This window comes from Pimephales promelas, chromosome 10, assembly GCF_988280905.1.
Source record: "Pimephales promelas chromosome 10, fPimPro1.hap1.1, whole genome shotgun sequence".
Lineage (NCBI taxonomy): Eukaryota > Metazoa > Chordata > Actinopteri > Cypriniformes > Leuciscidae > Pimephales > Pimephales promelas.
In genome coordinates this window covers 33,201,855-33,227,007 of record NC_142778.1, presented here as the reverse complement: position 1 = coordinate 33,227,007, position 25,153 = coordinate 33,201,855, and the positions used below count along the sequence as shown (strand labels likewise).

Here is a 25,153-nt window from a genome sequence, read left to right as displayed (position 1 = left end):
ATAACAAACATTTTTGTTTTTATGAGCAATGATAATGAGGAACACAGCAGAGGGGAATATTATTAATCTATTTTGCATGTTTCTTTAAAATGTATAAGCATGCAATGAAGACTACAGAAGATATAAGATAAGGTTTTTTAACATATTTTAGGATAATAAATACAATGTTCTAATGCTCTATGTGATTCTGTTCATTCCTATTGTTATATAAATTAAATGTTGAAGTAACTGAGATTGTCTGGCCTTCATAGGACATGTGATTCGATTGTTATTCGATAGTGTCCATTTACCTGCACTTAACTGATTTATGTACGGTATGCTACCGTAGCATGATATTGCAAACTTACAAAAAGGTTACACTAAAAAGAATGATTCATTACAATAACAGTTTATATAAAATGGGTTTAAATAGACCTTTAAAATAAAGCAAGACTGAAGATGACATGTTTCTGCACCAACAGAGCTGGTTTTAGCTCTGGGTGTCAGACATGAAGGATATGCTTGGCATGCAATGAAAAGGTATTTCAGTCTTGAAATGTGGTCTTCACATATGTGCATTCTTTCACACATATGGAGTCTTTTACTCAAAAAAATAGACAAACCATTTTTTTAAATCTACAAAATTGTGTGCTTATGCCTATAATATTTAAGCATTATTTAATAACAAAAACTTTTATAATGTGATTTTTTTTATTCAATGTCTTTAAAATTATTTACACCAATTATTATTTACAAAAATTAGTCAATATAATATATTGTCACTTTACAATGAGCACAAGAATAAAAATCAGTCAGTCAGTCAGTGCCATGAGGCAAGTTAATTTTTACAATTCAGGTGGGCAGAATAGGTCTTTTTAAACTTCCTAAATAATACTCTTCTGTTACAACATCAGATCAGCGCCAAGCTGAGGTTTTAATACATCGTTAAATCCGTCCTGTGTGCTTCAAAGATTTCCAACTTTGCTTGTTTGGTAAACCATGCATGCTCGAGTCTCCATTCTTCTCAGAGTGACAGCAGCCTCATTCCCGCCTCACTCCCCGTGCTCCAGTGGCGGTGACGTGACACACTTCTACATCAGCACCGAGCTTACGCAGCTCATCCAGCCAGATCTGCTGCTTCTGTGACAGACGGTCATTAGGACCCTTCACTTCCACCAGCTAGATAGAAGAACACAACTCAAATAAGCAATGTTTTCAAGCATTTCCATTGTTTCATAACACCGTAATCTTATTAAATCAGTTACATAAGTTACTTTCTGGAGTATTTAAAAGTTCCTAACTAGCAAGCTACAGTACGTCTCTGACTCACCTTGTACTTCTTGCTGCACATGCTCCAGACTACCAGATCTGGAAGTCCACCTCTGCAGTGCCTGTAGTCCTTTGCCATTCTGAGGACCACACCGCTTAAGAAGTGGCCACCCAAACACTCTACTAGACTCTAAAAACAGACAATATTAAGTACAATGTGCTTGTTTACGGTAGTGAACATATTTTAATGATGTTGAATGAAAATGTTAAAGTCACCATAAAATTAAAACTAATAATCCTTGTTTTTTATGGAATATTGCCTTATTTATTATAAATCTGTGCTCATTGTTATTATTTTTTAATTCATGTGCTCTCGTAATCTTTAATCAATATAACTTTCCTTCCCACTCTTCTCTGATGACATGTTTACTGGCACGAGACAGGGACAACCTGTCACTCACACGAGACTGTAGCTAAAGCGAAAATCCAATCAAATCCCCATGGGCAAAATCAATTTTTCTTGTTCAAGAAATTTCACTTAGATATACATATTACAATATGGAAGAAAAGACAATTGCAACTTTAAATGTTAAAGTACACTAAAAGAAGTATGCTTGTCTAAGATTTTTTTTAGTAACACTAAGTAACTTTTGGCGCTCTAGTAGTCAAAAAATAAAACTGCATGCATTTTGTGGAAGAATGTTTTTGTTGTGCTTCGGCTCTGAGTGATTGTGCTGATGAATATGACCCTTCACAATAGATGATGTTTCACAATTAACTCTTTTTAGAGCAACATTTGGCAATTTATCTCCTTGTCACTTTTACAATCACTCAGTTCTCACCATTTCCAAAAAGCCAAGCCAATGTTGGTTCTTGTTTTATTACGAGCTCTGTTGCGTTCTTTTTGCCAGCAGACTCTGCATGTTTTTTTTTTTTAACGGGTGATTCGGAGGTTTGAGATTTTAGCACTATATGTCTTATTTAATAGCAAACTAAATGAATGCTCTTCTAGTTAACTAGAGATGTTTTATTTATTTGTATTAACATCCGTGCCTCAAATGTTTCAAAAAAGTGGTGGTACAAAATGAAGCGTGATGAAAGAGCCACACACACACACAATCTGATGAAAAATTGGCATTTTCAAGGTGGATATATAAGCACTACTTCTGTCCTACTTATTTCAAATGGCTTGTGAAAACTGCTAAAAAAAAATTGACAAAGTAACTTTTTTTTGGTTACACAAAGTAACACAAATGGTTACTTTCCATGGTAACGAGTTACTTTTATTTGTAGAGTAATTTAGTAAATAAATCAGTTACTTTTTGCAACAAGTAGTGAGTAACTATAACTAATTACTTTTTTTAAAGTAACGTTTTCAACACTGAACTCAATTTCCCACGAAAACCATTCCAACAGGTCTAAAATATAAACACTAATAATAGGCTTACTATAGTGAATCAGGGTAAGACAAAAAACATGTTTTGGAAAAAGGATTGATCATGCATTGACTCATCATTTAAAATTTGTTTTTAAAAAAGTTACACAGTGTACCTTTAATTAATGATGTTAAAGACACTTTGAGGAGTTGACGGACCACTAGTAGAACAATGAATGAGAGCAATTGCAAAACTCAGTCTGGCAGCAATAGAAAAAGAGCCAATTGTCTTTTAGAACCGACCCTAATCAAAAGCGTGACCGAAATACGTTTCTGAAAAGTAATCTTTGCAAAAAGGTTAAGTAGACCCATTCAAGTAGACCGAAGCTGCCGGAAAGCTATTACCAAGACGTTATGTATGAGCGAACATGGCGTAAAGAATCTGTGATTACCTGTGCCTGCTGAAGAGAGGAGAAGCGCTCCCAGTTTATCAGCGCACACACTCTCCCCTCTTGTGCGGTCCACACATCAGCGATCAGCTCCTGCAGCGTCTCTGCAGACGCCTCACGCAACATCTCAGCGCGCGCCTCAATGGCTTCCCGCCGGTTACCATAGAAACAATCAGTGTGCAAATCTAAAGGACAAGTCTGGGAAAGGGCATAGAGTCATTGATCACTGATCTCTTGGGGTGGTATGACCTGACAATAAAGCGTGACCCTGAACGAGTGAAGCACACAGCATTCCTTCTTTAATTATTCTGTACCTGGTATGGGTTTCGGAAGACATCAGGAACCCCGTCGATAAAGATGATGTCCCACATGAGGAGTCCAAACAGAGTGGAAAATGTAGAGCCTTCTCCATGAATACCTTAAAAGGGGAAAACAGATTACAGCAACATAAAGAACTTGTGGTCGTGTGGCAACTGAAGGGGGTTGGCGAGTTGATTTAAAGCTAATAATTTATAATACTAATGTAAAATAAATAATTAAAAAATAATACTCACAAAAAATATTTTAAATTGTATTGGTTTAATTGTATGTAACCATTACCCGGCATCAGAGAACCGTGAACATGCAAACGTGTTGTTAAATTATTTAAAAATTATCGTAAATATTTAAGTAAATATTTTAGGTCAAAGGGGTTAGGCTGACAAAACTTGTTTGAGAATCCTTGTATTTGCTAGCTTTAATTACAAATTTGAATGATTTTATGAAAATATATTTGATTATTCTTATAGCAAATGATTCTGAAACAATATATATTTTTAAAACACCAAAAAAATAATGTACTTTCCATGTAAATACAATGAATGAGGGCTGGAGCTTTCAAGCTTTAAAGATCATAAAAGTGGTCATTATTATTTATATTTGAATGCTTCTAAAATCATATATTGCTTTTAAAGAGAAGACTGAAATTTAAATACGTGACATTACATGACGTAATTAGCGATGTCAGATCATCTGTGTAGCCCTCAAACCGTATTCACTTTATAGCCCTTAATCCTGTAATTGTGGACACAGAGGACTCAGGTGTGATCCTAATTTTTATTTATTATACATGTTATATCAATGTCTTCGATAAAGTTTTGTCTATCCATTTATGGTGTTTTTCTTTATTTTGGGGGTATTTTTAAATTTATGTACTTCAAAAAGTTCCATATTTTCTATGTAAATTATGCTTATTTTTATGTTTTATTTTTTAACTACATTAAAATATCATTCCAATAAGTTCTTAGAGCTAAAACCTAAAGATGAAGTGACTTTTCTGTCACCTGGTGTCTTATTTTGTCTTATTTTATAATGCTCTAAATCACAGTTTTTCCCATTCATTTCTATGGGTGCCCATTTTTGACCCAAATACAAGATTAAGGAGTTTATTTTTTTCACCCAAATAACATTGTAGAATTGAGTCAAAAAAATTGTGTGTGTTCAGGAGGCAAACTTAGGAAAAGTAGCCGCTCAGATCAAGGGAAGTATTTTTTTACAGTAAATCAAAACTATTTTGCCCACATTTGTCCAGAATATGGTTTTAGGGTTAAGTCAAATCATTTCAATGAATCACCTGATCTGTTTCAGAAACCACTCTGAATGATTATATACATCTGATGCACCAAGGAGAGCTAGACTTGTAGAGTAGATGTCTAGAGTTCATCTTCTGCATCATTTATTATTACTACAGGCTACATTCTCCAAAATGTCTCATTTTTTGTCATTTCGAGGTTTGAAAATGACAATGAGGCTATGAAGATGATCACAGAACTTTAATTTCTGAGTGAACTATCCTTTCACTTCCTTCATCTTGATTGTGCACAAACAAAATGTGATGCCATACCTTGATCAAATCCAAGTGTTCTGTAGTGTTCCAGAGCCAGTTCCTCAACAGAACACATGACCATAGTCCCTCGTCCCTCACTAGATCCTTCATCCTCATTGACGGCTCTAAGAAACACTGATTTGCCCATTCCACCCTCATGAGGAAAGAGCTGGCCTCGAATTGTGACCTGTTGGTTTTAAAATCAGCGTTGGTTTTAAAAAAATCATCTACATTCCCCAATAACATGGAGATACAACGTATTTAGTAATTCTGACCACAAAATATATACAGTGAATAACACTATTTATAATGGTGCCCCCTCAAAAAATCAGGAAGAACGGAAGACTCACATGAGTGACATCCTGTACGTGCATAGTGGGCAGATCTCGGAGCAGCAGACGGTACTTCTTCAAGCTAGCAGATTCCTTCATTCGTGAAGCTCGCTGATGAAGTGATAATTTGTGGCCTGTTCGGACCAGAGGGTCATTCAGTCCATCCCGAATAGCACAGATGGCCTGGATACAAAAGGCGTCAAATTCATTCAATCCTTTGAAAGAACATTTATATACCCCTAATAAACGTAACATTAAAACATGATCTCTGTTTATATTAGGTACCTGCTCATGTTGTTTAAGATGTTGCTGGAGATTGAGAGCAAGTCTGTCCCACCAGCGCCCCCTACAGGTTACACAATACACTGACTGGGACAGAAGATTCCTGAGCTCCTCCACGGATTCCTACAATGCAGAAATGCAACGAACACATGTAAAATGAATATACAGAATTAGGTGTTTACAATGGCATCATTCACTCCATGTATTATCCACCCACATCATAGCGGCGAAGTCTTTGTAAAATCTCAATTCCTCGAGACAGTATACGGGTGTAGGTCCAGCCCACGGTGAAACACCGCAGGAAAACAGGCAGTTGTTCATGATGACTGCAAACATATTGAAACTCAATCCATCTTACAACAGCAAGCAAATTAAATGAAAGTTGCATTTTCGTTTTTAAACCTTATTTCACAGGAGTCTTTAATCTCCTGCCAAGTGGCTTTTGCTGTAGTGTAGAGGCCATGGGCGTCCTCCCAACTGCCTGTCTGCATTGCAGCAATCACTTCCTGCAGCATACGCATCGCAGTTTCGTATCTGTACAGATGAATATCACAGAATCAAATATTTTACAATAATAACAGAAACAATAAAAACATTTCTAGAACATGAGTCATGACAAATACTGCCATCTTTAAAGGAGTTGTTCACTTTTAAAAAAAAACTTTTGCTGATAATTTACTCACCCCCATGTCATCCAAGATGTCTTCAGTCGAAAAGAAATTAAGGTTTTTCATGAAAACATTCCGGGATTTTTCTCCATATAATGGACTTCAATGGGAACCAAACGGTTCAAGGTCCAAAAGACAGTTTCAGTGCAAACTGTTCAAAGGGCTTTAAACGATTCCAGACGAAGAATAAGGGTCTTATCAAGCGAAACGATCACTCATTTAAAAAACAAGTTTTATGAGCTCAAATGCTCACCTTGCTCTGTTCTGTGATGTACTTCGTGACTCTCCTGTTCGAACTCGTTCATCAAAATGAATGAATCTTTTATCGAGTCATTTAGTTCATTCAACGAACAAATTAACGAATTGACTCGGAAAAAGATTCGTTTATTTTGATGAACGAGTTTGAACAGGAGAGTCACACAGAACAGAGCAAGGCGAGAATTTGAGCTTATTAAACTTAAACTTTGTTATATATTTTTTTTTACTGAGCGATCGTTTCGCTTGATAAGACCGTTCTTCAACATCTGGAATCATTTAAAGCCCTTTGAACAGATTGCAGTTTGCACTGAAAGTGTCTTTTAGACCTTGAACCGTTTGGTTCCCATTGAAGTCCATTATATGGAGAAAAATCCTGGAATGTTTTCATCAAAAACCTTAATTTCTTTTCGACTGAAGAAAGAATGACATGGACATCTTGGATGACATGGGGGTGAGTAAATCATCAGCAAAAGTTTTTTTAAAAGTGAACTACTCCTTTAAATGAAGGTTTCAGAAGCAAACATCACAAAATCTGTAAAAACATGTACAGATTGTAATGCTAAAAGTTGTTTAAATATTTTAAATATAAATTAATTTACTATATATATATATATATATATATATATCATGGTGGTATTTGTTCCTAACTTCCTATAATATATGCTTTTTGAATTTATTAATACATGTTTGTGTTACAGTCCTTTATGGTCCTAAAATAGACAAACAGGATCAAAAGTGTTTTGCAATACAGCATCAACAAAATAAGTACACTGCCCCTAAAGTACATAGTAAAGACAGCTAATAAAAAAGTGTGAAGTACTTTTCTTTTCTCCTGATTTTGTTAAGAAAATAAATATAACACTGACCTGATGAGGTCATCCCTGTCCTGAAATAGTCTGGTTGAGCGATGTACAGTGTACTCTGGGAAAGCTAGACGGCCAGAATTGACCAGCAGAATGGTGTAGAGCTGGCCCTGACCTCCAGCGGCCGTCTCCTCCTCCTCCAAAGAGTCTGTGAGGGAGAACAGGAGCAGGACGCGGGAGAACACAGCGCGGGACCTGCGGCACAGACGCACACAGGAACCTGCAGCCTGCTTGGCCCTGAAAAAGACAAGCTTTACTCGTAACAGGACATCTGTTTTGTACGGTTTATATTATACAATCGGGATCGGGGGCCTAAGTTATGTTAAATTGTGCAGCAAATAAATGCAGCCTTGCTTTTTGCATGTATCTTGAACATCTCACCTCTTGAGAATGACTGCAGACGTGTTGTTCTGACTAGCAAAGAGCGATCGCTGTTTCCCCAGCTGGAGTAGCCCTTCTACCAACTGCTGTTTCTGAGTCCCATTCCCTCCACGGCCAAGGTGAAATGTTTTGGCCAGGTTTCTGAGCTCTGGTGCGGGAAGCAGATCTAAAACTTCTTGGATGTCGTGAAGCTCCGATTCTGTCATAGGAAAGAAGTCAAGAGCATGTTGGCTGATATTGGGTGTTGATAAATCAAAATGGTCGACAAATCTCACCACTAACCTGATTGTAGGAAGCCACATGCAACCAGTTCTTGAAAGACAGGTCTGAGGTCTGAGCTGATCTCCGTATATTCCACCTTACTGACCTGAAGCCATTTCAGCTTCCTTTGGAACAGACGGACATAAAGCATCTGACCAGGAACTACAAGAGAGAGAGAGAAAGAGAGATGATTGCAAACATACACTATATACCAATCAAAAGTTTGGGGTTGGTAAGATTTTTTCTTAATTTTATATTTTTTATAGTCTCTTATGATCACCAAGATTTCATTTATTTGATCAAATATACATGAAATACAGTAATATTGTGAAATATAATTACTATTAATAGTAAATCATTTCTATCTTAATTAATTTGAATGATTCAGCATCATTCCTCTAGTCTTCAGGGTCACATGATCCTTTAGATACGATTCAAGTATGCTGATTTGGAGCTCAAGAAACATTTCTTATTATTATCAGTGATGAAAACAGTTCATATTTTTTGGATGCATTTTTTTTTTCAGGTTTCAGGATTAACTTTTTTAAGAAATATAAATCTTTTGTGATAAATCTTGATGTATAATGATCCTTGCTGAATAAAAGTATCAATTTCTTTTTTTTTAAATCATAATGACTATAAGCTTTTTGACTATAAGCAACTAACCTGGAGTGCATTGAGTTTTAAAAGACTATTGTTGCATATACGCAGAGAACTGAGGCTTCAAAGTGACTTTGAAGTAGTACCTGAAAGCTGCTGAAAAGTGTGAATTGCTGAGAAGTCATCTTCATTGAAGAGCAGCCTATCATCCTCATTTTCCAACACCGCCTCAAGGACAGTCCGAAAGTTTTGCAGGTAATACGGCTGCCTGGTGTGCTGATGCTCTGATTCCTCATTGGCTTTCTCTACGGCAAGCATTTCGGGTTCATTAGCTGGTGTTGTAGTCTCAATGTCCTCATATATGGTCTTGCTTTTGATTTGACTCTCTGATGATGAAACATCATAGACACTGGATGAGGCATCAGTTTGATCGGACTTGACATTAGTGTCTTGTCTCTTTTCAGTTTTACTTTGAATATATCTACTTTTCTTATGTATGATGGAGGTTTCTGTAGTGTTTGTGTCGTTTTTAGGTCCCTCCTCTGACTTCCGCTTCATTATTCTGGATGAGGAGGAACATCTCGATGACTGAACGTCAGCGCCGCTGCTAGATTCTCCCAGAAGTGCCACAGATTTCTCCATTTTTTTCACTTGAGGTTGGATTGAAGCTGTTGGCTCTGTTGGTAGCACGTCATCTGTATCCATGCCATTGGTTTTAGGTTCAAAAGTTAAACTCTTCATGTAGTTTTCCTTCTGTGAACTGCTCACTTCTGAATTACAGGACTCTACTTTTCCAGAGACATGACTATTAACCATCTCAGATTCCCCTGAAAGCCTAAGTGCTCTTCTAGACAGTTTAGAGGATAAACTCCCAAGACCAACTTTTTTAACCGCTTTAGTTTGTACATTTGTTTGGGACGACTCTTGTCTCATCACGGAGTTCTTTTTAAAATATGGACTCGTATCAGCATCTTTCTCTCCTGGGCTTTTCTCTTTCCTGTTATTTCGAGTTACTGCACCATTAGAGGGGGTTTTGGTTATTTTCTCCTGCTTGTCATTACTGAATGCATCTTCATGATCATCTCCAAGAAACCTCTGGCATTGAGAGTCTATGTGTTCATTAATCTTGTAACGAGGTACTTGTTTGCCACACAGAGGACAGGCCAGTTTACTAGGTGGTGTATTCCTGAAAAATGAAGTTATGGAAGCTCCATTGCTTGTTCTCTCTTTGATTGCACTGCCTCTCTGACTATTTTTATTCGTGACTGAGAGTTTTCTGGCACTGCCTCTATTAGAAGAGCTGCCTTTACCCATCCGAGACTCCATATCGATCTGTTCATTTGTTATCCCATCAACCAGGTAAACAATAAAAGGCTTAATATTTGTTTCTGAACCTGAAAGTACATACAAGAATAAAGAAAGTATAAATAGTCATAGGAGATGGTGGCATACATTAGGGATTAGGCAGTGTCTGAGTTGTGTAAAGGAAGGCTGCTTCATTGCATTCAAAGGTTATTTTTGATGATTCTTTCGCAATTAATTGATCGTTTCAGACTCTGACATAAAATAATAATAAAAAAAAAATATTAAACGAAACAATAATATCAAATATAGATTTATCTATAAATAAAATAGATATTATACCATTATAAATAAATCTGCAAATAATTGTACAGACCTGTTTTGTGCTGAAGTGAAATGTGAAGCTAGCTGCAAGAATATATGGCGCCATTATTTCGTTTTTGTCATTTTTCAAAATAAAAGCTCCAATGCTTTCTTACGTGCTACAGCCTGGCAAACAAATTTAACTTTTAAAAGCTGTTATAGCAACGTGCGTTGTTTGACTGTTATAACCTAACATATTAAAGGAGAAACTTTTTTTCAAGTAATTTTGGGATGGTTAATTAATAATTATAAATATTAATAGATAATTCTGCACATAAAAAAAAGATATTTTGAGAAATCTATCAGTGTTTTGTTTTTCCGTACAATGGAAGTCACTGGGCTCCAATTTATTTGTTTAATCTTTTTTGAGTGTTCTGCAGAAGAAAGTCATACAAATATAAGATAATATGAGAGCGAGTAAATGACCCTATCCACAGATTTTTAGATGAACTATCCCTTGACCACAGACCTTATTTTACGTAAGCCATATATAGGAAACCATTTGGCCTAAAATGTACGTTATAGCTGAACATCATGACTTTTATATTTACCAATGAATCACCGTATTTTTGTCTTCCTTTATAACCTACAATTAAGCCCGTTTTATGAACTCCACACAGCAGCCAAAAATGTAAACAATGTGAAAACATCTTGCTTCATAGATATGTGACTAACATGTCCTTTGTCTCATCCGTAATAAAGGAAAATGAATCATAGTTTATGTTGCACAAAAATAATATAGCTGTTTTCTTGATTTGAATTGTAAAGATATTGTAGTTGATTAAAGTGAGAGCTTTCTGTTTTTGGGTTGATTGCAACATTTTGTACTAAATATTAATGATTAAAAAAAAAAGAAATATTTTGTAATTGTTCATTAAAAAATGGACAAAAAGGAACATGAGACCGTGTTGGACTGAACTCAACAAATGGACAACAGTTGCAGTTTTATTTCAACTGTAGCTACAAAAGACACATTCCTTACATGAATGTTGGTGATACACTAAATTAAAAATATTTTTGCACTTTTAAGAGCATTTTCTTTACTAATCTCAATTTTGACGTGCACATATAAATTATTTTTTTCCTTGAGAGAGAGAAAAAAAATATTTGGGGTATAAAGGCATATACAAACAGTGGTTTTCCCAAAGTCATTTTTGATGTTATTAATGGATACTGCTATATTAAAATTAACAAGTGATGTATGATAGCCTTAACACTCGTGAACCCTCAAGAAACTTCAAATTTGTAGTTATTTTCAAATAATCATTTTCAAAATTCCGCTAATAAATGTAACTGATTTCTGCAGTCAAATAGTTATTCAAAAATAAAGTTTCCAAAACCAATGTGGTTGCAATTTTTTTTTTTTTCAAAATATTATTCACTTGTTACATTAATTGTATAACAAATTCAAGGCACTTGCTGTGAAACGGGACACAACCCAGATACACAGATTACTTTTCCCCTTAATTTTTGATATATGATTTTATATATATATAAAACAAGGAACAGATTTAAGAACATATTTTAAAAAGTCTTCATTTCATCACAGTTTTAATACTAATTATTTTCATATGTCCGCTCTCACCAAACATTGCTCGATAATCCAGGCACACAGGAGTTTCTTTGGCACATTTCTGCTGCTTTCTGACAGAGGGGGGGTGAGAGTAGCCTGGTTAAAACCAGACCATTCTCAGTTGTAACTGAGTTATCTAAATTTAAAAAGGAAGTTGTCTGGGTTTTCCCAGAGTGCAACGGCTGCCAAAAGGCCTTCACGGTGGTTCAGTGCCTTGCTCACGACACAACAGCTGGTGACAGAGAAAGTAACCGATTCAGATTCGGGGCTTCCCGATAGTGGCCACCCATACACTGAGAGCGATCAATATCAGATAGTGTGAATAATTACTACAACAGTAGAAGTCATGAATCACGGTAAGTTTCTTCACTGACCAAATTAAAGCCAAGTCTCTGAAAACACTTTTTTTTGGAGTATTTTCCGACAGGTATTAATGATTGCTATTACAATTAGGGTCCTTATTAGTAGGATTGCAGAAAAGGGTCAGTTATGTCTTATTCAGGATAAACAACAGACATATTGGGCAATGTAGATCCCTTTAATATTTTTGGACCAACTTAAAGCGATAATTTACCTAAAGATTCTGTAATCATTTATAACCGGACTTGTATAACTTTATTTCTGCAGAACACAAAAGAACATTTGTAGTTATTTATCCATGTTTTTTAATCCATACAATGAAAGCCAATGAGGTCTAGTGTTGTTTTGGACCCCTTTGACTTTCATTGTATGGGCATAACATCATCTTTTGTGCTCTGCAGAAGTCATACGGGTTTGGAAATGACACGAGGGTAAGTATATGATGACAGAATTTTCATTTTTGGGTGAACTATCCCTTTAAGGCTCATAATTAAACAGCAGTGTGTATTATTAAAAATGTGATTTGCGTGGTCACTTCCAAAGCAATTATCAACAGTTTGATTTTTACCTTTCCCTCATGTTCAAAGTGATATTAAAGGGATAGTTCGCTTTGAAATTAATTTTTGGTATGTTTTAGCTTACCTCAAGGGCATCCAAGATGCAGGTGTCTTTGTTTCCATAGTAGTTTCAATTTTGATATTTTTAGGTCAAACCGTTCTTGTCTATCAGTCATATAATGGAGGTCTATGGTCACCACCTCAAAGAGCATGCACAGAGAAGTCCAAATTAAACATGATTTAATGACTCGTAAATGTGAGTACACATTGATGGCCTAAGACACGAAACGAGCGGTTTGTGTGAGAAAACAAACAGTATTTATAGTTTTCTCTTGTAACCACAGCCACGTCCAAGTGATCTGAGGGCGCTTTGTGGCTGTAATTACAAGAGGTAAAAACGATATAAATACTGTTCGTTTTCTCACACAAACCACTCGTTTCGTGTCTTAGGCCATCAATGTGTACTTACATTTACGAGTCATTAAATCATGTTTAATTTGGACTTCTCTGTGCATGCTCTTTGAGGTGGTGACCATAGACCTCCATTATATGACTGACAGACAAGAACGGTTTGACCTAAAAATATCAATATTGAAACTACTGTGGAAACAAAGACACCTACATCTTGGAGTACAGCCAAAATTAATTTCAAAGTGAACTATCCCTTTAAGGCACAATAAACTATAACTAGGTCAAGTGATTTGTTGCCAATAATGAATAAACAGCACATTTCCCCTATCAGAAGAACAATCTTCCGGGTGGGTACCGTAACAAATAATTCACAGCAAAAATCAGGAAGGTGTATTCTTAGTCCTTCCAGCAACTTATGTAAAATTCTGTTCAACAGATACAATCAGGTAAAAGGCTGAATGAGATCATTTCCAAAGACAACATAAACATGACAATACACCAACAATAAATAAATAAAACTCACATAAAAGACAATAAACGAAAGAAAAACAGCAGAAAAATAATAGAAAGTGAATGAAAAGTTTAGAAGGAGGTTTTCTGCTAGTTGGCTCTGTGGTGATGGAGCAGGAAGTTGACATCTAAGTTGAGGCACAATGTTGTTTAATGTTTTGCTCTCTCCAATGTTTTAGCATGGTCTTGTTTGTCTCGCTCTCAACCGTTACATTGCTGCTTGTACCGGCGGTTGAGTTCTCGCAGCTCTTTCTCGCGAACGCGCCGTGCCTTGCTGGACTTTGTGGAGCGGCTGGAGCAAGTGGACTGGGCTGATTTAGTGCTGTGGCAGCGTGAGGACGCTCTCTTCAGGAGGTTCTGGGAAATGGACCGATGCAGGTTCTTCATAGAGGAGGAAGCTGCCATGCTGACAACCCAAGGGTGTTTAAGTGCCTGGCCCGCAGTGAGACGCTCAGTTGGATCCACTGTGAGGACGCGGTCAATGAAGTCCTTAGCAAGGTTGGAAACACTTGGCCATGGCTGTCAGAAAACAGAAAATAGGAAATGGCTTATATAATATTATTCAGACATTCTCAAAAGATTTTGAGACTTGTTGTGTATAATCAACAACACATTACAACCTAGCTTAATAATATAAGATAATATCATACATTTCAATTATACTTGTATACTTAAAGGAGAACTCCGGCGCAAAATGAACCTTTGGTCTAAAAACACATCGGTACCTAGTCGACCGGTCTCTGAGATTTGATTTTTTATGATAATCGAATGTAAAGAGTTTTATCTCTAAAAACTGTTTAGCGTATACGCTAGTATATGGGGGCATATAATAAGTAAAAAGAAATCGCTAGTTTATACCACTAACAAGGCTCAAAATAGCCCCACACTAACACAGTGGGTATACCGACAGGAGCCATCTTTGGAAAACAGTCTCGACAAGTCGAAGCACGAACGCCGTTCATATACAGTTCAGCTCACTTGGCACGTCGTTTGTGGTTCGACTTGTCGAGATTGTTTTCCAAAGATGGCTCCTGCCTGTCTTCATTAAGTATCTTCTTATACACTTACAAAGTTCTCAATGCTTCATTTTGCATGTATGGAGCCTCATTATGTTACTGTGTTAGTGTGAGGCTATTTTGAGCCTTGTTAGTGGTATTAACTAGTGATTTCTTTTTACTTATTATATGTCAACATATATTAGCGTTATATGCTAAACAGTTTTTTGAGATTAAATTCTTTACATTCGATTATCATGAAAACAAATCTCAGAGAACGGTCGACTAGGTACCGATGTGTTATTAGACCAAAGGTTCATTTTGCGTCGGAGTTGTCCTTCAATACTTGTAATTATACATAATTTGCTGTTATTACTGTAATGTGTCCAAAAAATAAAGTGTTACTGATTTTTAGAAATGTTTTGAAAGTATCTTATGCACACCAAGGCTGCATTTGACAGTAATAAAAACAGTAATAACAGTTATAAAGGGTGAAATATTACAGAAATAACAGTTTCGTGTTTTATAAAATGTTATTTATTCCTGTGATGGCCAAGCTGAATTTTCAGCATCATAACTTATTTGGTGTTCAAGAACATTTATCATCAATCTCTTTAGAAAAGTTAAAAAGCCTTTATTACTATGGCTTGGTCATAATCAACATTAAAAGTTTTTAATGTTGATTATGACCAAGCCATAGTAATAAAGGCTTTTTATCTTTTCTAAAGAGAGTGCCTTGGATGTTCCTGTTTATTTTTATATGTTTTTTCCAATCCAAAGAGCACCTCAAACTTATACACTTGAGTACAGGAAGCGCTTCTCTACAGACATTTGTTTACATTTATCATCAATGTTGGAAACAGTTGTGCTGATTATTCATATTTTTTTTAAACAGTGATGCATTATTTTTCAGGATTCTTACTCTAAACAAAGTACAAATCCTAACATTACAATACCATTATGAATGTCTTTACTGTCACTTTTGATCAATTTAATGTGTCCTTGCTGAATAAAAGATCAGAAATTAGAGATCTTGCTGTACCTAACAACTTTTTGAATAATAATATAATATAACAAGAAACAAACAAGGTTCAGTCAACTATAACAATAGCCGATATTAGAGAGCATAATTCAAGTTTGTTGAAGGAGAAAGCAAGGGCCGCATCACCTCTGCCAGAACTGGCTAAATCAATTCAAGAAGGTTTCAGAAATGCTAAATATACAAACTAGTTACTTTAAGTTAATTTTTCACTCTTCCTAGAACATCTTTAGACGAGTCGTGCATGTCCTGATATGTTATGACAACTGGCCAAACACTAGCAGCTCTATAAGCAAGAGAGAAAACAAAACATGGCTTAGTTTTTGTTGGTTAGCATGACTTCTCCAGGGCTTTTCCCTGTTAGGTCCACATTGGTCTCGTCTGTGACTCACAGCAGCAGAGAGGCACTGACGCACACACTCTGCCAGGAACTCTGTGGCCTTACATCACACGCTCATGCAGGGGGTTACTGCGGGATAACACATCATGATGACAGGACTGTCCAGCTAACACAAACACTCCCCAAAATACAAGCACATGTGAATTGTGAACACACCAAAACTTGCATATAAATACTCACACGCATCGCATGCAAATAAACATACTCAGATATCCAAGGTCAACAGACAAAGACAAATGGTTGGCAAAAGTTTAAAGTGTTGGAAAAGCACTTTGTGAAGAATAGAAACAGAGCGCACTAGGGCCAAACGACAGAAAGAGGCAGTGCTATCATAGCCTCTTGTGTTCTGGTGGCTTTGTGGGGAATATTTCTATTTAGGAATGCAAGACTGTATAAAAGCCTCAAATGGCTATATAGCAGGAGACAGACATTTTCAGTGGGGCACTGTCATTCTTATTGTAAAAGTTTGTGTATAGTGCAAAATGAGTCATCTGTATTTTTGGACCGTTTTGCAAGAAAGAAAGACTGAACATTTTAAATGTGTATCTGCTAATGGCTAATTTTGTCAAGTTATCAGAGAATTTTAGCATATAAACTCACCTAAAGGATTATTCGGAACAGCATACTAATACGGTGTTTGACCCCCTTTCGCCTTCAGAACTGCCTTAATAGAGTGCCGAAGTTACGACGTCACTCTGTAGGCCAAAACGCGGAAGTGAGTTCGCATTTTAGCATTACGGTTCCCTCGCTCTAAAGCCTATGGGATTTTTGAATGGGTTTTTGCTAAATCGCCTGAAATACGGTCTGTGGTGAACAGAGCCTCTATATTTAAATATTAAATATAAATATTTTCACGTTTTGATCTATGACATAGAACACACAGTTATAACCTGCTTGTGGTTTTTTTAAACTTTATTGTGTCTGATTGTGTTTTTTAAAATCTTTATATAGGCTTCAAAATGTATACATTTTGGATTAACTTGTAAAGATTATCTTGCTAGACAAAACGTGTAAGGGTCACAACCCTTTGTTAAACACAAATCTTATTTTTTGCGATTTTCCAAAAGTCTATGGGGAAAATGCATTGCTTTTCGACTGAGGGAACCCATGCGCCGCTAGCTTCCGGGTTGTCCTACAAAGTGACGTCATCACTTCGGCACTCTATTCTACGTGGCGTTGATTCAACAAGGTGCTGAAAGCATTCTTTAGAAATGCTGACCCATATTGATAGGATAGTATCTTGCAGTTGATGGAGATTTGTGGGATGCACATCCAGGGCACGAAGTTCCCGTTCCACCACATCCCAAAGATGCTCTATTGGGTTGAGATCTGGTGACTGTGGGGGTCATTTTAGTACAGTGAACTCATTGTCATGTTCAAGAAACCAATTTGAAATGATTCGAGCTTTGTGACATGGTGCATTATCCTGCTGGAAGTAGCCATCAGAGGATGGGGACATGGTGGCCATAAAGGGATGGGCATGGTCAGAAATAAAGCTCATGTAGGCCGTGGCATTTAAACGATGCCCAATTGGCACTAAAAGTGCCTAAAGTGTGCCAAGAAAACATCCTGCACATCATTACACCACAACCACAAGACCGTTTTTCCTGGGGTCACTCACTCATAGAGGAAAGACACATACTGAAGTGTTGCTCTCAAACTTATTAAACTGTACACTGTACAGATGTTCTGTAACTGAAATTCTGCCACATCTGTTTTATAGCTCAAAGAGTAGAGCACAGAGCTAGCAATGCCAAGGTCATGGGTTCGATTCCCACGGAAAGCAAGGATTGATGTACTACCTCATGATAAAATGTGTATGTCGTTTTAGACAAAAACATTTGCCAAATGCATAAATTATTTATTTAAATCGGTTTATAATAATACAGTTAAATGTAAAGAATTTAAACATTTTAATTCTGATTTATGTTTTATATGTTCAGGAGGTGAAAACAGCTATATTCTATGGCAAAACTGTAGGGGGTTTGTAAGGTTATGATGAAAAACGAATAATTAAATTCTAATGTTGGCACTGAATAAAAGTTCAAAAATATATTTCCTTAACGCTCAACGGACAAACAGGTAGTACCGCCCCAAACTCAAACCATTTGTTGAGTCAATGTTGCTATGTCAGGCCGCTCAAACAAACAGTGCAATGCTGAAAGCGCCACAGACCACAGTGCTTACGCTTTTCGGGGAAATCAACCTACGAATGGCTTACTTATTCTTGTCTCTGCACAAATATAAACACAACAAAACAATTACACACGACACATCAGCATTAAATTTGGGGAAGGTAAGAGTTTAACATCATATAATAACTGGAGCACTTTCAGGAAATGTAAAGGTGAATACCACCACCCTAACATGTACATATAAAGCATATATACCAACTTTATAAGAGCTTGTTTGTTTGCAAAAGCAGTCAGCCAAAAACAAATAAATCATTAAGAACATTATAGAACATAGCAAGTGAGCCCAAAAACATGGCACACAAATACTTCTGGGTTTAATAAAACCAAGTAACATAGCATATGCTTTATAGCCCTTCTATAACTAATCAAAAACATCTGCATTTCCAATCTCCCAGCAACTCTTGTTTTGCACATACGTGATCCACACTGACGTGACTTCTCATTTAAATCTCATATATATAGCACACACAAACGCAGCTCAAAAATATACATACCCGCAGCTAGTGCAAAAACAGTAGGGTACATCATTTAATGAGACTGACACAAATCTGCAAGCCCACAATCATCTATTTAATGCTTGGCAGTGTTGACTTGATATCACAAACATTATTAAAGAAGTAGTTTACATTTAAAAAAAAACTTTTGCTGATAATTTACTCACCCCCATGTCATCCAAGATGTCCACGTCTTTCTTTCTTCAGTCGAAAAGAAATTAAGGGTTTTGATGAAAACATTCCAGGATTTTCTCCATATAATGGACTTCAATGGGAACCAAACGGTTCGAGGTCCAAATGAGAGTTTCAGTGCAGCTTCAAAGGGCTTTAAACGACACCGGACGATGAATGAGGGTTTTATCTAGCGAAACGATCACTCGTTTTCAAGTTTTATAAGCACAAATGCTCGCCTTGCTCTGTTCTGTGGTGAGCGTTCGTGACTCTCCTGTTCAAACTCGTTCATCAAAATGAAAAAATCTTTTTTCAAGTCTTTTTATGACTCGAAGGGTCCTAGATAAGATACTTATTCATCGCCTGTTGTCGTTTAAAGCCCTTTGAAGCTGCACTGAAACTCTCATTTGGACCTTGAACCGTTTGGTTCCCAATGAAGTCCATTATATGGCTAAAATTCTGGAATATTTTTTAATCAAAAACCTTAATTTCTTTTCGACTGAAGAAAGAAAGACGTGGACATCTTGGATGACATGGGGGTGAGTAAATTATCAGCAAAAGTTTTTTTTTTAAAAGTGAACTACTCCTTTAAAGTTTCTGCAAGTGTCTTATTTGTACACATGCAGACAGTGTATGTTATGTACACTACAGTACATGCATATCATTCTGACATCACAATGAATAATTATTTTAAAGTGCTCGCATAGTCCTTACCTCGCCGGAGAAACTGTATTTCCCTTTGAGGATCTGTCGGTACAGGCGCATGCGATTGTCATCCTCAAAAGGCATGGTGCCACTGAGCAGTATGTAGGAGATGACTCCCAGCGCCCACATGTCCACTGCATTGGTGTACGGCTTACGGACGAGGATCTCAGGAGCGATGTACTCAGGCGTCCCACAGGTTGTCTTCATCAGGCACCCGACGCCTTTCTTCCGCGTGCTGGCCAGGCCAAAGTCTGTGATCATAATCTTGGAATCAGCACCAGGATGGTAGTAAAGCAAGTTTTCAGGTTTCAGGTCCCTGTGCGTGATGCCCAACGTGTGGAGGTACTTCACGCCGTCGAGAACCATCTGCAGCACCCGCGTGGCATCCCTTTCTGTGAAAGACCCACGGGCGATGATGCGGTCGAACAGTTCTCCGCCGGTGGCCAACTCCATCACCATGTAGACCCGCTCCGCTGTCTCGAACACCTCCATCAGTTGGATGATGTTAGTGTGGCGCACCCGTCGCAGGACGCAAAGTTCCGATTCACATACTTCTCTGCCCTCACGGTAGCGGGTCTCGATCATCTTGATGGCGTACGGCTGCCGCGTGCTCCTGTGTTCCACTCGTACTACCCGACTGAAACTGCCCCGACCTATCAAAGCTTTGATATCATACTTAGCAGTCACTCGAGGGTCAAACTTGGCCCTGTATTTGGCCACTTTTTTCCGGTGTGGGTCAGCGGGCTCTGTCTGGCTGTTAGCTGGTGGAGGGGACTGGCTCACCTTCGCAGCAGCCTGGCTTTGACCCTGAGGGGATGGCGAGCCTGTTTTCTCCCCGCCACCTTCACTTCTGATGAAGTTTTTGTAGACATCGGTCTGATGCGGCTCTACCTTTTTGACTAGGTCAAGTTGGACGTCAGCGGGTGGCTCTGGGAGGACTTTGCTCGTCCTGCACCCCATCACGTCAAAATCCTTCCTTCCTGGTGCCAGCAGCACATCCTCATCTCCTAGCCAACACGTCCAGTCCCACACTCAGTCACCTCTTTAGTCAACACCCCAGAATTGTGTGAATTCCAGTCGACGTGAAATGTTAATTTAATCAAATATTAATCTGAAATAAAATAAAACAAAAACTGAATTTATTAAGACTAGTAGAAGTATGTATATAACAAGTATATTTTGAAATGTGGGTAGTTACATTTTTGCTTATGTTTGATATCAAGTGTGAATAGTAACAATCATGCCAATATTGAAAAATAAAAACAATATGACATTTTTTGAAATTATACAATAAAACAAATTAGTTAAATCATATCAAGGTCATAGATAGATAGATAGATAGATAGATAGATAGATAGATAGATAGATAGATAAAATAATACTATCAATTATTATAATTTCTGAAATTTAGTATGTAAATTAGAGCTGTTAGCAAGTGTTAGGAATAGTGAATTTAAAAAAATCCATCAATATAATTGAATAAATGCTATATCACAGGATGGATGGATGGATGTCAAAACGTTTAGTTATGGATGTTCCGTTAACCGTACATGTAGGCCTAATCGTTATATCGAGTTTAACCGATAAAGTCAAAAACTGATATTAGGAGCTGTTGTGATAACGGTGTTGTGTACACGGTCTCTGAGAAAAGAAGAGTTTGGTAATAAAAATGAATAACTATGACACCACTATTCATATCAGTTGTGTCAAAATATTTTGATAAAGCACTTTATGTCATTAAAGTATAGTTAAACTATAAACTGATCTTAAAACTGAATTTTACCACAAAAATTCCACTGGCCCCCCACAAAGACTCAAACTCAGACACTTGTTCACTTTTTCATCGCTCAAAACAAATTTGAAACACTTTTCTTAAACTTGTCGTTACCTGCTACAGGCATAAACGGAGCCAGTTATGTTACAATGTCGTTAATAAAACATTAAGAGAATTAAAAGTGAACGATACACCGGATATACGTTACCCCCCAAAATCCCAAAAAACTCCCCGTCCAGCACAAAATCAATTGTTTTCTCGAGGCCTGGATCTAAAATCGAGCTTAATCGCTAAAGTTTTCGTAATGTTGTAGTTTTAACGACAACGATATCAACTTCAGACCCAAACTGGAAACTTTAAAAGTCTAAAAACATGTAAAAATTACCTTAAGAGGGATTTTCTTACAGGCGATGGTGGGAGTAAGGCGAGATTCCCAGCGCCAGCCTCTTCACCCCAGTTTCAGCTCTTCTCTCCATTTTTTCCGTATTTCTAAAACTTTAATCCTGCTAGAATGATAGCATCCCATTCGTTTTTGCTAACATGAACATGTTGAGTCCAAAAATAAGGGTTGTTAACGTGTTTGTATAACTTTTATCGCGATGCGATATGAGAAGAAAAGTATGGAATTGAGACCGCCTGCTTGGAAACGGTGTTTTCGGAGTGGGACCACCTTTTTTCCTGTGTAGACCTTTCTTTCTTTCTCCCCCCCTCTCCGTTTTTTTTCTTTTTTTTTTTTTCTCCTTTTCTTTTGGGATAGGAAGACCTCAGCTTGCTTCGACCCCTGCAACAAATAACGTGAAGCCAGCCAGAATCATAAATTTGTCCGAGAAACAAACAACGGATAATGTCAATAGAGAGTTTTTAGGATAAACGTCAACGCATCTGCATTCTGTACTAACAGCCCAATGTAAAATTGTAAGATTATATTAATTTCTAGATTAAAATTTATAATTTAGTGTGTGAAATAATTCACAAAAGGTTGTGAAATATGCTTCATCAATGTAAGACGTTTGTAAATTTCTAGGTTTTTTTCTTGAATTTTTTTTAAATCTTTTGTCACAACTATTTTGTTTATTCATTTCATAACTAGTTATTTATGTGTCCGAGTTTGCACAATTACTTTTTAAATCTACACATTGTTAAAACCAATATGTTTTGCGAAGTTTAATTATTCATACAAATAAACTCTTGTAGGGTACTATTGTATAGGTGTACGATTTAAATTAATTATAGGTTTGCGCCATTTATTAATTAAGGTGTCATTTTAAAACATTTATTGTCGAATTAAAAATACAAGAAAAAAAAGCCAGACTTATTTAACATTTCACTTTACATACTTTTCGCTTTCAGGATTATTCGGATGAAGGGACTTTTATATTGTACAAATCTGTTTCTCCGACCATTTGGCATGTATCGTAGCTTCCTTCAATTTGACTGCTATTACAGTCTACACTTTTAACACTTAGCTTTTTGTTTACATTGGTCAATTAATTTATACCAGCCTGCCAATATATGTAATGCGTTGATAAATATTTCTTCATTGTTTTTTATTTATTTTTTATCCAAAAGCCTATATTTGCATTGAAGATAATTCATAGACTACTAAATAGGGACTGAAACATCAACATTAGGGGATCAACCTGTTAATTATATGAGCTGTTTATTTTATGTTATTTTTAGAATTTATATATTTCTCTTCTCATGCTGACTGAGAAGGTTTTGACCCATGGGTTTTGATTTTGACACATAACACCTCGCGAAATATTCAATTCATCCACCAATAGATGGCGCTGTTCTTTAAATAATATCAACTTCAGGTTTTGTTATGTGCTGTTTGTAGTGCTCAACTATGAGAATGCATTTACAGACGTCACTAATATCAAAAACACCTAAATGTATTTCTAAGACTAATCATTTCATTTCTATCTGTGATATGACCCATGACAATGGGTAAAGCAGCTGAACTCTTTATTTCTTGACTTTTGTGATAGTACCACTCTAAAAAAAAAAACAATCGCTTCATAAATTGCTTCAATAGGGCAAGATGATGATATAATGCGGTGTAACTTCTAATGCTCAGAGGAAATGCCAGGGGATTTGTGTCCCTGCAGTAAAAGACTGGATCAGATCCATCCATTACCACAAAAGGGCACCAAGTATCCAATTGAAAAAATCAAGCATAGTGAGAACCAGTGTGATGGTAGCTGGGACAAGAGAGAGAAAGAGTTATCAAGATAGTATACGGACAGATGTATGAATTACGGACAGATTGCTTGGATTACTTTAAGTAAAATTGTTGTTTATCAAAGTTTTCATTGATTAAAGTCATCACGAAATATTTTTTTTTAAAATGAAATATGTCAGTATTCATTATAAATTATTTATCAGTGCAGATCTTTTTTATTATTATTATTAATGTGCCATAATCTTTAATCAAATTATCTTTGTCACTCGCATGAAACCACAACAATCCAATCAATTCCTGATAGACAAAATCAAGTCACGCCCTATAATTTTTTTTTTCTCGTTTGAGAGGCCGGTATCAGATACATCACAATACGAAAGACTATCGCAACTTCTGTTTTATGTCAAATCAAAACAGACAAAATATAACATAATAGGAGGCTTTACAAAAAAACTCCTGTCGTAGCCTACATAATAAATAAATACACATTTTTAATGCAATATCACACAATCAAAAGTGATAGCTATTTCTGAAAAGCACGGCTGTGATTCGCCAGCTCTTGGAATATCAACACGATTGCGCTAGGCTATTGCATTTATAGCCAGAATAGTTCAAGAGAAGAGAGTAATGAGCGACACACGAAAATAGTGCCGAGTAGAATAGCAGAAAAGAAGAATTAATCATTGTGCATTTCTTAGAAACACACAGTGTTTTTGAACGTTGAATGAATGTTCTTAAAACAGTAGGCAAAAAGTACTCAGATGACCTATTATTTCTAGTGAGATTCTGAAGAGCGAATCAAATGGACACTTTACTATACCATGAGGCCACAGGAGAGGATTTGTGAATGGCAGCTGAGCTCACACAAGGCCATTTGACAACGACAACATGATGAATGAAGTAGCCTATGTCCAGATTATAGATCCTATATAAAATGTACTTTTTTTTAACAGTCACAAAGCAATTACTTAATCAAGTGCCTCCCAGAAGGTTTTCCAGGTACTTTTCGCCTAATGTTTAATAAATATTATGAATTCGGACATAGTACTTTTTTCACAAACTTACAGTATTAGGGATGTATGCAATTTCAGATGCACCCTTTTAACAAATTATTCAAATGAATCAAGACTTGTTTCGTTCCTGAATGAATCAAGTAAATTTAACTAATTGGCTCAATGAATGATTCAATGATTCACTAAAGAACACAGTTCAATCAGAAGGAGTAACTGAAAAGCCCCACAACTTTTTGCAATATTATATTATATATGAGCACTTGGAATGCTGATTGACCAAACTGTTTTGTGGAAAAACAAAATAATGGATTAAAGGAATACTTCACGAGTATGAGTTTCTGTGTTCAGCTGAACAAAATATCTCCCTTTGTGTTCAGCCGAAGAAATAAATTCATACAGGTTTGAAACAACTTGACAGATTTTTCATTTTTCAGTGTGCCAGTCCTTTATGGCTTTGTTGCTCTCCTTCCAACTAAACGATGACGGATTTCTTTAATGTTAAATTGACTTTGTCGCTCTAAAATC

The 25,153-nt window shown here is 36.6% G+C and overlaps 2 protein-coding genes across 2 annotated transcripts; both read right to left on the bottom strand.

Annotated features, from left to right (window-relative positions):
* Window positions 1-482: 482 nt before the first annotated feature.
* On the bottom strand, window positions 483-10,390 carry fan1 (FANCD2 and FANCI associated nuclease 1). The gene is made up of 14 exons (XM_039684287.2): window positions 10,260-10,390; window positions 8,728-9,975; window positions 8,003-8,143; window positions 7,721-7,919; window positions 7,343-7,576; window positions 5,953-6,084; window positions 5,768-5,876; window positions 5,554-5,673; window positions 5,287-5,451; window positions 4,955-5,123; window positions 3,387-3,490; window positions 3,076-3,270; window positions 1,310-1,438; window positions 483-1,158 (listed from the first exon to the last, which is right to left on the bottom strand). The coding sequence occupies exons 2-14, from the start codon at window positions 9,905-9,907 to the stop codon at window positions 1,021-1,023; spliced, it is 3,015 nt and encodes a 1,004-aa protein (XP_039540221.2). The 5' UTR covers window positions 9,908-9,975; window positions 10,260-10,390; the 3' UTR covers window positions 483-1,020.
* A 764-nt stretch (window positions 10,391-11,154) lies between these two features.
* pskh1 (protein serine kinase H1) lies at window positions 11,155-22,205 on the bottom strand. The gene is made up of 3 exons (XM_039683806.2): window positions 21,816-22,205; window positions 19,666-20,767; window positions 11,155-14,176 (listed from the first exon to the last, which is right to left on the bottom strand). The coding sequence occupies exons 2-3, from the start codon at window positions 20,614-20,616 to the stop codon at window positions 13,859-13,861; spliced, it is 1,269 nt and encodes a 422-aa protein (XP_039539740.1). The 5' UTR covers window positions 20,617-20,767; window positions 21,816-22,205; the 3' UTR covers window positions 11,155-13,858.
* Window positions 22,206-25,153: the final 2,948 nt, after the last annotated feature.